At 47.8% G+C, this 12,891-nt stretch overlaps 1 protein-coding gene across 1 annotated transcript; it reads left to right on the top strand.

Moving 5' to 3' along the window:
* Window positions 1–1,693: 1,693 nt before the first annotated feature.
* LOC139277331 (histone H2A-like) lies at window positions 1,694–2,283 on the top strand. Its single transcript, XM_070895656.1, has one exon. The coding sequence runs from the start codon at window positions 1,894–1,896 to the stop codon at window positions 2,272–2,274; it is 381 nt and encodes a 126-aa protein (XP_070751757.1). The 5' UTR covers window positions 1,694–1,893; the 3' UTR covers window positions 2,275–2,283.
* Window positions 2,284–12,891: the final 10,608 nt, after the last annotated feature.

The following is a 12,891-nucleotide window of genomic DNA, read 5'->3' on the forward strand; positions in this document are numbered from 1 at the left end:
ATAAATAAGAGGATACTGAGAAGTGTAGAGGAACAGAAGGACATTGGACTGCATGTCCACAGATCCCTGAAGGTAGCAGGCCAGGTAGATAAGGTGGTTTAAAAGGCATACGGAATACTTGCCTTTATTAGCCGAGGTATAGAATACAAGAGCAGTGAGGTTATGCTTGAACTGTATAAAACATTAGTTAGGCCACAATTAGAATCACCACATTACAGGAAAGATGTGATTGCACTAGAGAGGGTACAGAGGAGATTTACAAGGATGTTGCCTGGACTGGAGAATATTAGCTATGAAGAAAGATTGGATAGGTTGTTGTTTTCTTTGGACAGAGGAGGCTGAGGGGAGACCTAATCGAGGTGTAGAAAATTATGAGGGACGTAGAAAGAGTGGATAGGAAGGACCTATTTGCCTTAGCAGAGTGGTCAATAACCAGGGGGAATAGATTTAAAGTAATTGATAGGAGGTTTAGAGGGGATTTGAGGAGAAGGGTGGTAGAGGCAGAAACCCTCACCACATTTAAAAAGTACTTGGATGTGCACTTGAAGTGCCGTAACCTACAGGGCTACGGACTAAGAGCTGGAAAGTGGGATTAGGCTTGATAGCTCTTTGTCGGCCGGCACAGACACGATACGTCAAATGGCCTCCTTCCATAAGAACATAAGAAATAGGAACAGGAGAAGGCCGTACGGCCTCTTGAGCCTGCTCCGCCACTTAATAAGGTCATGGCTGATCCGATCAAGTCCACTTCCCTGCCCGCTCCCCATATCACCTTAATCCCTTATCGGTTAAGAAACTGTCTTAAATTTATTCAATGTCCCGGCTTCCACAGCTCTCTGAGGCAGTGAATTCCACAGATTCACAACCCTCTGAGAGAAGAAATTCCTCCTCATCTAGTTTTAAATGGGCGGCCCCTTATTCTAAGATTATGCCCCCTAGTTCTAGGCTCCCCTATCAGCGGAAACATCCTCTCTGTATCCACCTTGTCAAGCCCCCTCATAATCTTATACATTTCGATAAGATCACCTCTCATTCTTTTGAATTCCAATGAGTAGAGGCCCAACCTCCTCAACCTTTCCTCATAAATTAACTCCCTCATTTCCATGCTGTAAATTTCTATGATTCTATGAAAGGCTCTGTATAAATGCAAGTCTTTGAGTGAATCAATGCTAACTCATTCCACCGTCTCCCTGGCAAGCCAGTTCCATAGATTGACCACTCGCTCACTGAAATACTCCTGGTCATCAAGGGGTCCAGTTTTTGCAAAGTGCCATGGGTCTTTTGCCCTCCTGTAAAGATGCTGTACAAATGCAAATTGTTCTTATTGCTGGCCCGCACTCCAGGCCAGCAAACCAAGACTGCGCTGGGCAGAAAGGAGGGGGATGTGTGAAGATACAACATGGAAAACAAATATATAAGAGCGTAATTTATGTCGGGGTTTTTTTTGTCTTCAAATGCACGGTGAGCAGATGGTTTGGTTGAAAAGCAGCCAACACGCCCCACCCCCCAGAACACACAGGGGCTTCCCAGTCCAATGAGCTGTTTGCCTATGCGGCAATATGCAAATGAAGGATCCAAATTAACTCCAATGGGAGAGGCAGCTGGCGGGCGCTGGACCAATCCGGCGGCAGGCCGTGAGTGGCTGGTGACGTCTTGGTGGGTTATAAATATGCGGTGACGCGAAGGGGGTGGAGTTAATGCGGTTGCAGAAGCTTGTTTGTTGCATTGTGGCAGAAAGCGACAATAGAAACCGCCTGGCAGCTACACTGTTGCAGAAAGCGGCAGTCGAAACTGACCAGCGGCTACATTGTAGCGAGAGTCGACTGGTGGCGATTTTGTAACCGGCCACAGCTACACTGTATCGCCCAGGCCGCTCCATCGCAGCAGCACAAGATGTCTGGCAGAGGTAAGACCGGCGGCAAAGCCCGGGCCAAGGCCAAGTCCCGCTCGTCTCGGGCCGGCCTGCAGTTCCCGGTCGGCCGGGTCCACCGCCTGCTGCGGAAGGGCAACTACGCGGAGCGGGTGGGCGCTGGGGCGCCGGTGTATCTGGCCGCCGTGCTCGAGTACCTGTCGGCCGAGATCCTGGAGCTGGCCGGCAACGCGGCCCGGGACAACAAGAAGACCCGCATCATCCCGCGCCACCTGCAGCTGGCCATTCGGAACGACGAGGAGCTCAACAAGCTACTGGGAGGGGTGACCATCGCCCAGGGGGGCGTGCTGCCCAACATCCAGGCCGTGCTCTTGCCCAAGAAGACCCAGACTTCGAAAAAATGAGGCAATTGAGGGGGGTTGGGTGGGGGGAGGGTTTTGTTTGAGCAACTTCTGATTTTTGGGGTGGGGGGAATTATTCGGGAAGGAAGGGGGGGATAATGGATATATAAATCCCCAGTCCCGCCGCGTTTTTGGTCTCCTTTTTTATCTCCGTGTAGTATTGATGGAAGCGATCGCCAGTGTTTCATTTTCCAAGACGAAGATCGAGAAACTGACCGGGAGAGGAAATGGACACAAAGACTGGCGGTCAGAAATCCGCGGTGCTTTGTGGACTCTGCCTTCTCGTCGCCATCCTTGTGTGTAATGTGCTTGTACTTTGTGGAGTCGGCAACAAACGGTTCCCATCCTGTCTCTGTTTTTAAATTAAAAGGGCGTCGTGTCTTCAGAGAAATTGTATTTTGCATTCCGAGTTGTAGCTGCTATATTTGCTGTTTTTTGTTTGTTTTTAAAGTTTTAAACACCCATTCGGTCAGGAAATAAACCGAGCGACTGACCGCCTATCCGAGGCCGGGGGAGAGCTTGGTGTTTGTGAGCGGGGTGTGTGAAGGTTCATCATTCTCATCAGTTTTGATTTGACTTCCCAATACGAATACGGAGACTAGTTACTGCGAAGAAAATGACTGTTTGTTTTTGCTGTTTAGTAGGCTCCTTTTATCCCTTTTTTTTGAGCGGAAAACCCATGGGATTCTGAGATGTTGTCTGTAGTTTTAGCACTTTAAAATCGCATCCAGTGTTTTTTGAACTATTTCTTTTGTTTGCCGGGGGCTAATTTAAATAAAATGTATTAAATGCAATGCTTGTATTTCTCTTTTTTGGGGGGGGGGGGGCACAGATATCCGACGTTATACAGAGAAAAAAAGAAAAGACTTGCGTTTCTATAGCGCCTTTCGTGACTCCGGGATGTCCCAAAGCGTTTTACAGCCAATGAAGTAATGTACGCACAGCAAGATCTCAAACGGCGATAAGATCATGGCTAGATAATTTTTTTTGTGATGGTTGAGGGTTAAATGATGACCAGGACACCCGGTAGAACTCTCCTGCTCTTCGAAATAGTGCCATGGGATTTTTCACTTTTTCAAACCTGAGGAGACCGGGCCTCGGTTTCAAATCTGGAGATGACGCCTTTGAGAATGCAATACTGAGGGAGTGAGGGTGTCGCACTGCCACCGGGGGATGGGGGGAAAGACAGACAAATCCGATTGGCTCACGCTGATGTGTGGGGGCGGAGGATCACACAAAAATGGGCTGGATGGCAAAGTCCCCCTCGGTCAATAGCTGTGTAGATTTCCATGGGTAAATAAGGATTCTGCAGGAACTGTGAACAGTAGAGGCTGATGATTTCATCTATTTTTTTTTGAAAGGGGGAACTGATTTAAAATGCAATGTACTGAGCCCAGATGTGAGGATTTATGTGTGGGGGGGGGAGAAACTCGCTGAAATAGAAAATAGGTGCAGGAGTAGGCCATTCGAGCCTGCACTGCCATTCAATAAGATCATGGCTGATCATTCCCTCATTACCCCTTTCCTGCTTTCTCTCCATACCCCTTGATCCCCTTAACCATAAGGGCCATATCTAACTCCCTCTTGAATTATATACAATGAACTGGCATCAACAACTCTCTGTGGCATGGAATAAATGCTTTCTCTTAAATTGACAACTCTGCAATGTAAATATCAGATCTGGGAGAGAGGGTTTCCTGTTTGCTATATCATAGAAGTTTGCAGCATGGAAGGAGGTCATTTAGGCCCAGTGTGTCCATGCCAGCCAACAAGAGGCTATCTGGCCTAATCCCACTTTCCAGCTCTAAGTCACTTCAAGTGCACATCCAAGTATTTTTTTAATGTGGTGAGGGTTTCTGCCTCTACCACCCTTTCAGGCAGCGAGTTCCAGACCCCCACCACCCTCTGCATGAAGAAATTTCCCCTCCAAACCTCTTACCAATGACTTTAAATTTATGTCTCCTGGTTGTTGACCCCTCTGCTAAGGGAAATATACCCTTTCAATCCACTATGTCTAGGCCGCTCATAATTTTATACACCTCAATAAGGTCTCCCCTCAGCCTCCTCTGTTCCAAGGAAAACAACCCCAGCCTATCCAATCTGTCCTCATAGCTAAGATTCTCCCCTCCTGGCAACATCCTCATAAATCTCCTCTGCACCCTCTAGTGCAATCGCATCCTTCCTGTAATGAGATGAGTAAAACTGCACACAGTACTCCAGCTGTGGTCTAACCACTGTTTTATACACTTCAAGCGTAACCCACCTGCTCTTGTATTTTATGCCTTGGCTAATAAAGGTAAGCATTCTGTATGCCGCCTTAACCACCTCGCTCTGCACTGTCCCATCAAACATTTCCATGGTAAGTACAGCACGGGTGAGATGCAGAATAAAACTCTTTCTACACTGTCTCATCAAACACTCCCAGGGCAGGTTAGATCGTCATCATAGGCAGTCCCTCGAAATCGAGGAAGACTTGCTTCCACTCTCAAAGTGAATTCTTAGGTGACTAAACAGCCCAATATGGGAATTACAGTTTCTGTCACAGGTGGGACAGAGTCGTTGAAGGAAAGGGTGGGAAGAATGGTTTGCCGCACGCTCCTTCCGCTGCCTACACTTGCTTTCTGCATGCTCTTGGCGACGAGACTCAAGGTATTCAGTGCCCTCCCGGATGCTCTTCCATCACTTAGGGCTGTCTTTGGCCAGGGATTCCCAGGTATTGGTGGGGATGTTGCATTTTATCAAGGTGGCTTTGAGGGTGTCCTTGAAATGGGTTAGATACAGGGTAAACCTCCCTATACACTGTCCCATCAAACACTCCCAGGGCAGGTATAGCACGGGTTAGTTACAGAGTAAAGCTCCCTCTACACTATCCCATCAAACACTCCCAGGGCAGGTACAGCAGGGGTTAGATACAGAGTAAAGCTCTCTCTTTAATGTTGCCACAATTTGCCTCTGCCCCAGTGATGGAAGATCGCCCCCTACTGCAGCAATGTATCATTTTCCCACTGTATGGAGACCAGCACACGACAAGACAGATGCCACTCCCCTAATATACCCACCTACAGTCTGTGGTATAGGTGATTGGATGGTGAACAGAAGCAGGAAAGCTGGGCTGATTTTCCCCACCGGAGCCTAAGGCCATGTGGAAACTGTCATCCCGTCTCAATCAGAGCTGCCTGTCTTTCAATTCAGCTACATATTGCCCAGGAAAAGGTAAAGAGAGACTTGCATTTATATAGCATCTTTCTCAACTACCAGATGTCCCAAAGTACATTGGATCACTCTTTCACAGAGCCGATACAGGCTCGATGGGCCAAATGGCCTCCTTCTGTGCTGTATGTTGCCCCTTGGTGACATCATCTGGAAACACAGCGTCACTTTCCACATGTACGCTGATGACACCCAGCTCTACCTCACTACCAATTCTCCCAACCCCTCCACGGTCTCTTGCTTGCCCGACGTCCAGTTCTGGATGAGCAGAAATTTTCTCCAATTGAATATTGGGAAGACCGAAGCTATTGTTTTCGGTGCCCCACCACGAACTCCATTCTCAAGCCATTGACTCCATCACCCTCCAGTCCTACAATCCCCCAAGATATCTGCGCTCCTCTAATTCTGAGCATCCTTGATTATAATCACCCAACCATTGGTGGCTGTGCCTTCTGTTGCCTCGGCCCCAAGCTCTGGAACTCCCTCCCTAAACCTCTCTACCTCTCTTTCCTTCTTCAAAGCGCTCCTTAAAACCTACCTCTTTGACCAAGCTTTTGGTCACCTCATAATACTCCTGTGCCTTGGGACTATGTTAAAGGTGCTATATAAATGCAAGTTGTTGTTATGATCTCTGCAGGCAGACAGATCAAGGTCTCGGGTTTCACCCTTGCTCGCTATGAGTTTTCTTCATCTCATCTGGGGGCGCTGGTTTCCCAAGCTCCTGTTGAACATAAAACACTCCACATGTTTGTGTGTAGCCATTGGGTAAGGAAAGGGTCGGGCTTGGTTGTGATTCCCTCAGTAGTTGAACAGCCAGCTGAGCCTCACTTTCCAGGCTCAGGCAGGGAAGATTGGCCATTTGGGCAAGGTCCCAGCAGTCAGCTGACCACTGTCAGAGTTCAGGGCCTTCAGGAGAGGAGGGGAGAAAATGGAGAGAAAATTACACAAGGCACCAATTTTCATACAGGTGGAACTAAGAATGTTTGTCTTTCTCTGGCACAGTCCAGATAGAAATCGGGAATTGGGAAATATTCCGTGGGAATCTGATCCTCACATTGGCTGAAATTCACAACTGCCTGACTCCACCTTCTGACAACTACCTCGAAAATTCCACCTCCGAAACAAACTGTGATGGTCAATTCAACAGATTGACCGCGAGACAACACTGGCCCACAGAGTGTCCCACAAAGTGACCCAGAGATAACACATCCACAGAGTGACCTGGACACAACCCTGTCCCACAGAGTGACCGCAAGACAACACTGACCCACAGAGTGACCTGGACACAACCCTGTCCCACAGAGTGACCCAGAGACAACACTGAGGTAAGGTGAGAGTGACTGCCCTTGACATCAATGGAGCATTTCATTGAGTGTGACATCAAGGAGCCTTAATAAAACTGTAGTCAATGGGAATCAGGGGGAAAACTCTCTACTAGCTGGAGTCATACCTGGCACAAAGGAAGATGGTTGTGGTTTTTGGAGGTCAATCATCAGAGCCCCAGGACATCGCTGCAGGAGTTCCTCAGAGCAATGTCCTAGGCCCAACCATCTTCAACTGCTTCATCAATGACCTTCCCTCCATCATATGGTCAGAAGTGAGGATGTTCGTTGATGACTGCACAGTGTTCAGTTCCATTCGCAACTTCTCAGAGAATGAAGCAGTCCATGCCCACATGCAGCAAAACCTGGACAACATTCAGGTTTGGGCAGATAAGTGGCAAGTAACATTCGCGCCACACAAGTGCCAGGCAATGACCATCTCCAACAAGCGAGAATCGAACCACCGCAGCTTGACATTCAATGGCATTACCATCACCGAATTCCTCTCCATCAACATCCTGGGGTCACCATTGACCAGAAACTTAACTGGACCAGCCACATAAATACTGTAACAAGAAGAACAGGTCAGAGGCTGGGTATTCTGAGGCGAGTGTCTCACCTCCTGACTCCCCAGAGTCTTTCCACCATCTACAAGGCACAAGTTAGGAGTGTGATGGAATACTCTCCATTTCCCTGGATAAGTGCAGCTCCAACATCACTCAAAAAGTTCAACACCATCCAGGATAAAGCAGCCCGCTTGATTGACACCCCATCCACCACCTTAAATATTCACCACCGGCGCACCGTGGCTGCAGTGTGTACCGTCTACAAGATGCATTGCAGCAACTCACCAAGGCTTCTTCGGCAGCACCTCCCAAACCCGCAACCTCTACCACCTAGAAGGACAAGGGCAGCAGGCGCATGGCAACACCACCACCTCCAAGTTCCCCTCCAAGTCGCACACCACCCTGACTTGGAAATATATCATCGATGCTGGGTCAAAATCCTGGAACTCCCTCCAAAACAGCACTTGGGGAGTACCTTCACCACACAGATTACAGCAGTTCAAGTAGACGGCTCACCACCACCTTCTCAAAGGGCAGTTAGGAATGGGCAATAAATGCTGGCTTTGCCAGTGACACCCACATCCCAAGAATGAATAAAAAGAAGAACGGGACCTGGTGCGAGTTAGGACACAGACAGCAGAGGTTTGGATGAACTCAAGTTTAGGTAGGGTGGCAGATGAGAGGCTGGCCAAGAACAGCCAAGTCTAGAGGTAACAAAGGCATGGATGAGGACTGAGACAAATATAAGCTGATCGGAGAGAGCCATCATGGATTTGTAAAGGGTAAGTCATGCCTAACAAAACTAGTTGAATTTTTTGAGGAGGTAACAAACATGGTAGATAAGGGAGTGTCAATGGATGTTATTTATACGGACTGCAAGAAGGCATTCGATAAGGTTCCACACAAGAGATTGTTAACAAAAATGAGAGTGCATGGAATTGGTGGCAACCTTGGTTTGGGCAGGGAATCGGTTGGGAGGCAGGCGACAGAGCAGGGATCATGGGTATGTAAAATTGGCAGGATGTGACTAGTGGTCTCCCCCAGGTATCTATGCTGGGGCTCAGCTTTTCACTATATTTATAAATGACTTGGATGAAGGAATGGAGAGCCATATATCCAAGTTTGCCAATGACACTAAGTTAGGCGGCACAGTACATAGTGTAGCTGGGAGCAGAAATTTGCAAAGGGACATTGATAGATTCAGTGAGTGGGCAAACCTATGGCAGATGAGTTCAATACAGGGAAATGTGAGGTCATCCCCTTTGGACCCAAGAAAGATCGATCTGAGTATTTTCTAAATGGTGAGAAGCTGGATACTGTGGGGGAGCACAGCCATGTAAGTACTTTTGAATTGTAGTCACTGTTGAAACACTCCGCTAATTCTGCCCTCTTGAGCATCCCTGATTATAATCTCTCAACCATTGGCGGCTGTGCCTTCTGATGCCTAGGCCTCAAGCTTTGGAATTCCCTGCCTAAACCTCTCCGCCTCTCTTTCCTCCTTCAAGATGCTCCTTAAAATCCACCTCTTTGACCAAGCTTTTAACACCTGCGCTAATTTCTACTTATGCAGCTCGGTGTCAAAATTTTATCTCATTACATTACAACAGTAAATACAGTCCAAAATTACTTAATTGGCTGTAAAGCGCTTTGAGACGTTCAGTGGTTGTGAAAGGCGCTATGTAAATCCAAGTCTTGGGATGCTTCACTATGTAAAAGGTCTATATAAATACAAGTTGTTCTTGTTGTAGTGTAGGAAACACGGCAGCCAATTTGCACACAGCAAGCTCCCATAAACAGCAATGTGACAAAGACCGGATAATCTGTTTTAGTGATGTTGATTGAGGGGTAAATATTGGCCCAGGTCATCAGGGAACAGTCATAGAATGTTGCCCATTATCTCAGGAGGCCTGGAAGACTAAGGTGGTGGCAGGTACATTACAGCTGTACAGAGCTCTGGTTAGCCTCCATCTGGAGCTCTACATTCTGGTGCCAGCCATGGCTCAGTGAGCAGCACACTCGCCTCTGGATCAGAAGGTTGTGGGTTCAATTCCCACTCTAAAGTCCTGAGCACAAAAAAACTAAGCTGATGTTCCAGTGCGCGTATTATGGGAATGCTGCATTTTCAAAGGTGCCATCTTTCGGATCAGACATTAAACCAAGGCCCCGTCTGTTCTCTCAGGTGGATGTAAAAGATCCCACGGCATTATTTTGAAGAAGAGCAGGGGAGTTATTCCTGGCCAATATTTATCCCTCAATCAACATCACTGAAACAGCATCATCAGAAATTAGGGAAGACTTGCTTCCACTCTAAAAGTGAGTTCTCAGGTGACTGAAGAGTCCAATACGGGAATTACAGTCTCTGTCACCGATGGGACAGAAGTGGTTGAAGGAAAGGGTGGGTGGGGAGTCTGGTTTGCCACACGCTCCTTCCGCTGCCTGCGCTTGTTTTCTGCATGCTCTCGGCGACGAGACTCGAGGTGCCCAACGCCCTCCCGGTTGCTCTTCCTCCACTTAGGGTGGTCTTGGGCCAGGGATTCCCAGGTGTCGGTGGGGATGTTGCACTTTATCCAGAAGGTTTTGAGGATGTCCTTGAAACGTTTCCTCTGCCCACCTTGCCGTGTAGGAGTTCCGAGTAGGGCGCTTGCTTAGGGAATCTTGTGTCGGGCATGCAGACAATGTGGCCTGCTCAACGGAACTGATCGAGTGTGGTCAGTGCTTCAATGTTGGGGATGTTGACCTGAGCGAGAACACTGACGTTGGTGCGTCTATCCTCCCAGTGGACTTGCAAGATCTTGCGGAAGCAGCCATACTGGTACTGCCCAACGGATCCACCACAGACCCAATCCACGTCCAGACCGGGGTCAAGCAGGACTGCGTCATCGCACCAATGCTCTTCTCAATTTTCTTTGCTGCAATGCTCTACCTCACACTCAACAAGCTCCACTCTGGAGTCGAACTAAACTATAGAACCAATGGGAACCTGTTCAACCTTCATCACCTCGAGGCCAGATCCAAGGTCGTCCCATCCTCTCTCATCGAACTACAGTACACGGACGACGCTTGCTTCTGCGCACATTCAGAGGCTGAACTCCAAGCTATCGTCAACAGAGCCTGATGGACTGCATCCCAGAGTACTTAAGGAGGTGGCCTTGGAAATAGCGGATGCATTGACAGTCATTTTCCAACATTCCATAGACTCTGGATCAGTTCCTATCGAGTGGAGGGTAGCCCATGTAACCCCACTTTTAAAAAAAGGAGGGAGAGAGAAAACAGGGAATTATAGACCGGTCAGCCTGACATCGGTAGTGGGTAAAATGATGGAATCAATTATTAAGGATGTCATAGCAGCGCATTTGGAAAGAGGTGACATGATAGGTCCAAGTCAGCATGGATTTGTGAAAGGGAAATCATGCTTGACAAATCTTCTGGAATTTTGTGAGGATGTTTCCAGCAGAGTGGACAAGGGAGAACCAGTTGATGTGGTATATTTGGACTTTCAGAAGGCTTTCGACAAGGTCCCACACAAGAGACAAAGTTAAAGCACATGGGATTTGGGATAGTGTGCTGACGTGGATTCAGAACTGGTTGTCAGACAGGAAGCAAAGAGTAGGAATAAATGGGTACTTTTCAGAATGGCAGGCAGTGATTAGTGGGGTACCACAAGGTTCAGTGCTTGGACCCCAACTATTTACAATATTCATTAATGATTTAGACGAAGGAATTGAATGTAATATTTCCAAGTTTGCAGATGATACTAAGTTGGGTGGCAGTGTGAGCTGCAAGAAGGATGCTATGAGGCTGCAGAGTGACTTGGATAGGTTAGGTGAGTGGGCAAATGCATGGCAGATGAAATATAATGTGGATAAATGTGAGGTTATCCACTTTGGTGGTAAAAACAGAGAGACAAACTATTATCTGAATGGTGACAGATTAGGAAAAGGGGAGGTGCAACGAGACCTGGGTGTCATGGTACATCAGTCATTGAAGGTTAGCATGCAGGTACAGCAGACGGTTAAGAAAGCAAATGGCATGTTGGCCTTCATAGCGAGGGGATTTGAGTACAGGGGCAGGGAGGTGTTACTACAGTTGTACAGGGCCTTGGTGAGGCCACACCTGGAGTATTGTGTACAGTTTTGGTCTCCTAACTTGAGGAAGGATATTCTTGCTATTGAGGGAGTGCAGCGAAGGTTCACCAGACTGATTCCCGGGATGGCGGGACTGACATATCAAGAAAGACTGGATCAACTGGGCTTATATCCACTGGAGTTCAGAAGAATGAGAGGGGATCTCATAGAAACGTTTAAAATTCTGATGGGTTTAGACAGGTTAGATGCAGGAAGAATGCTCCCAATGTTGGGGAAGTCCAGAACCAGGGGTCACAGTCTGAGGATAAGGGGTAAGCCATTTAGGACCGAGATGAGGAGAAACTTCTTCACCCAGAGAGTGGTGAACCTGTGGAATTCTCTACCACAGAAAGTTGTTGAGGCCAATTCACTAAATATATTCAAAAAGTAGTCTTTATTACTAGGGGGATCAAGGGGTATGGTGAGAAAGCAGGAATGGGGTTCAGCTATGAACTCATTGAATGGCGGTGCAGGCTCGAAGGGTCGAATGGCCTACTCCTGCATCTATTTTCTATGTTTCTATGTTTCTTCACTGAGGTGCATGAAAGCATGGGCCTTATACTAAACATCCGTAAGACAAAGGTCCTTCACCACCCTGACCCCGCCACACAGCACTGCCCCCCAAGTCATCACTGAAACAAATTATCTGGTCATTATCACAATGCTGTGTGTGGGAGTTTGCTGTGCACAAATTGGCTGCCACATTTCCCACATTACAACAGTTCTTGGATCGCCTGATTGTTTTCATCAAACTAGTCCTGGTGTTTTCTGGTTGAGTAACCAAGTGTCTTTTCACAGGCACTGGTTACGGAGGCCTGGAGGGCAGACCAAGTGCTGTGGGCATTGAGCAACTCAGGGTCATCAAGGCACACCAGATTGGCTGTGAGGCGCTGGCTGTATAGGGTTCTCTTAGCTGGATCTTTAAGTGCCCCAGCATTAATTTTTTTACAGCTCTGCTTCTGCTGTCCCCTCTGCTTTGGGGCTATGTTAATATTGATGATGGATCGGATTAGGCGATGGTCCGTTCAGCAGTCGTCAGCTCCAGTCATGGCGTGAGTGATGTGCACATCCTTGCGATCCTTGGCTCGGTCGATGACATAGTCCAGCAGGTGCCAGTGTTTGGAGCGAGGGTCAAAAGCACTCTATTGGCTGTGAAGCGCTTTGGGACGACCCGAGGTGATGAAAGGTGCTATATATATGCAAGCCTTCCTTTTTATTGTCTTTCAGTTCTGGGCTCCACACCTCAGGGAGGATATATCGGCCTCGAAGAGGGAGTGACGCAGATTCATCAGAATGGTACCTTGGATAAAAGGGTTAAATTATGAGGACAGGTTGCACAGACGGGGCCTGTATTCCCTCGAGTATAGAAGATTAAGGGGTGATATACTTGAGGTGTTT

The sequence above is a fragment of the Pristiophorus japonicus genome, chromosome 12 (genome assembly GCF_044704955.1).
Source record: "Pristiophorus japonicus isolate sPriJap1 chromosome 12, sPriJap1.hap1, whole genome shotgun sequence".
Taxonomy (NCBI): domain Eukaryota; kingdom Metazoa; phylum Chordata; class Chondrichthyes; family Pristiophoridae; genus Pristiophorus; species Pristiophorus japonicus.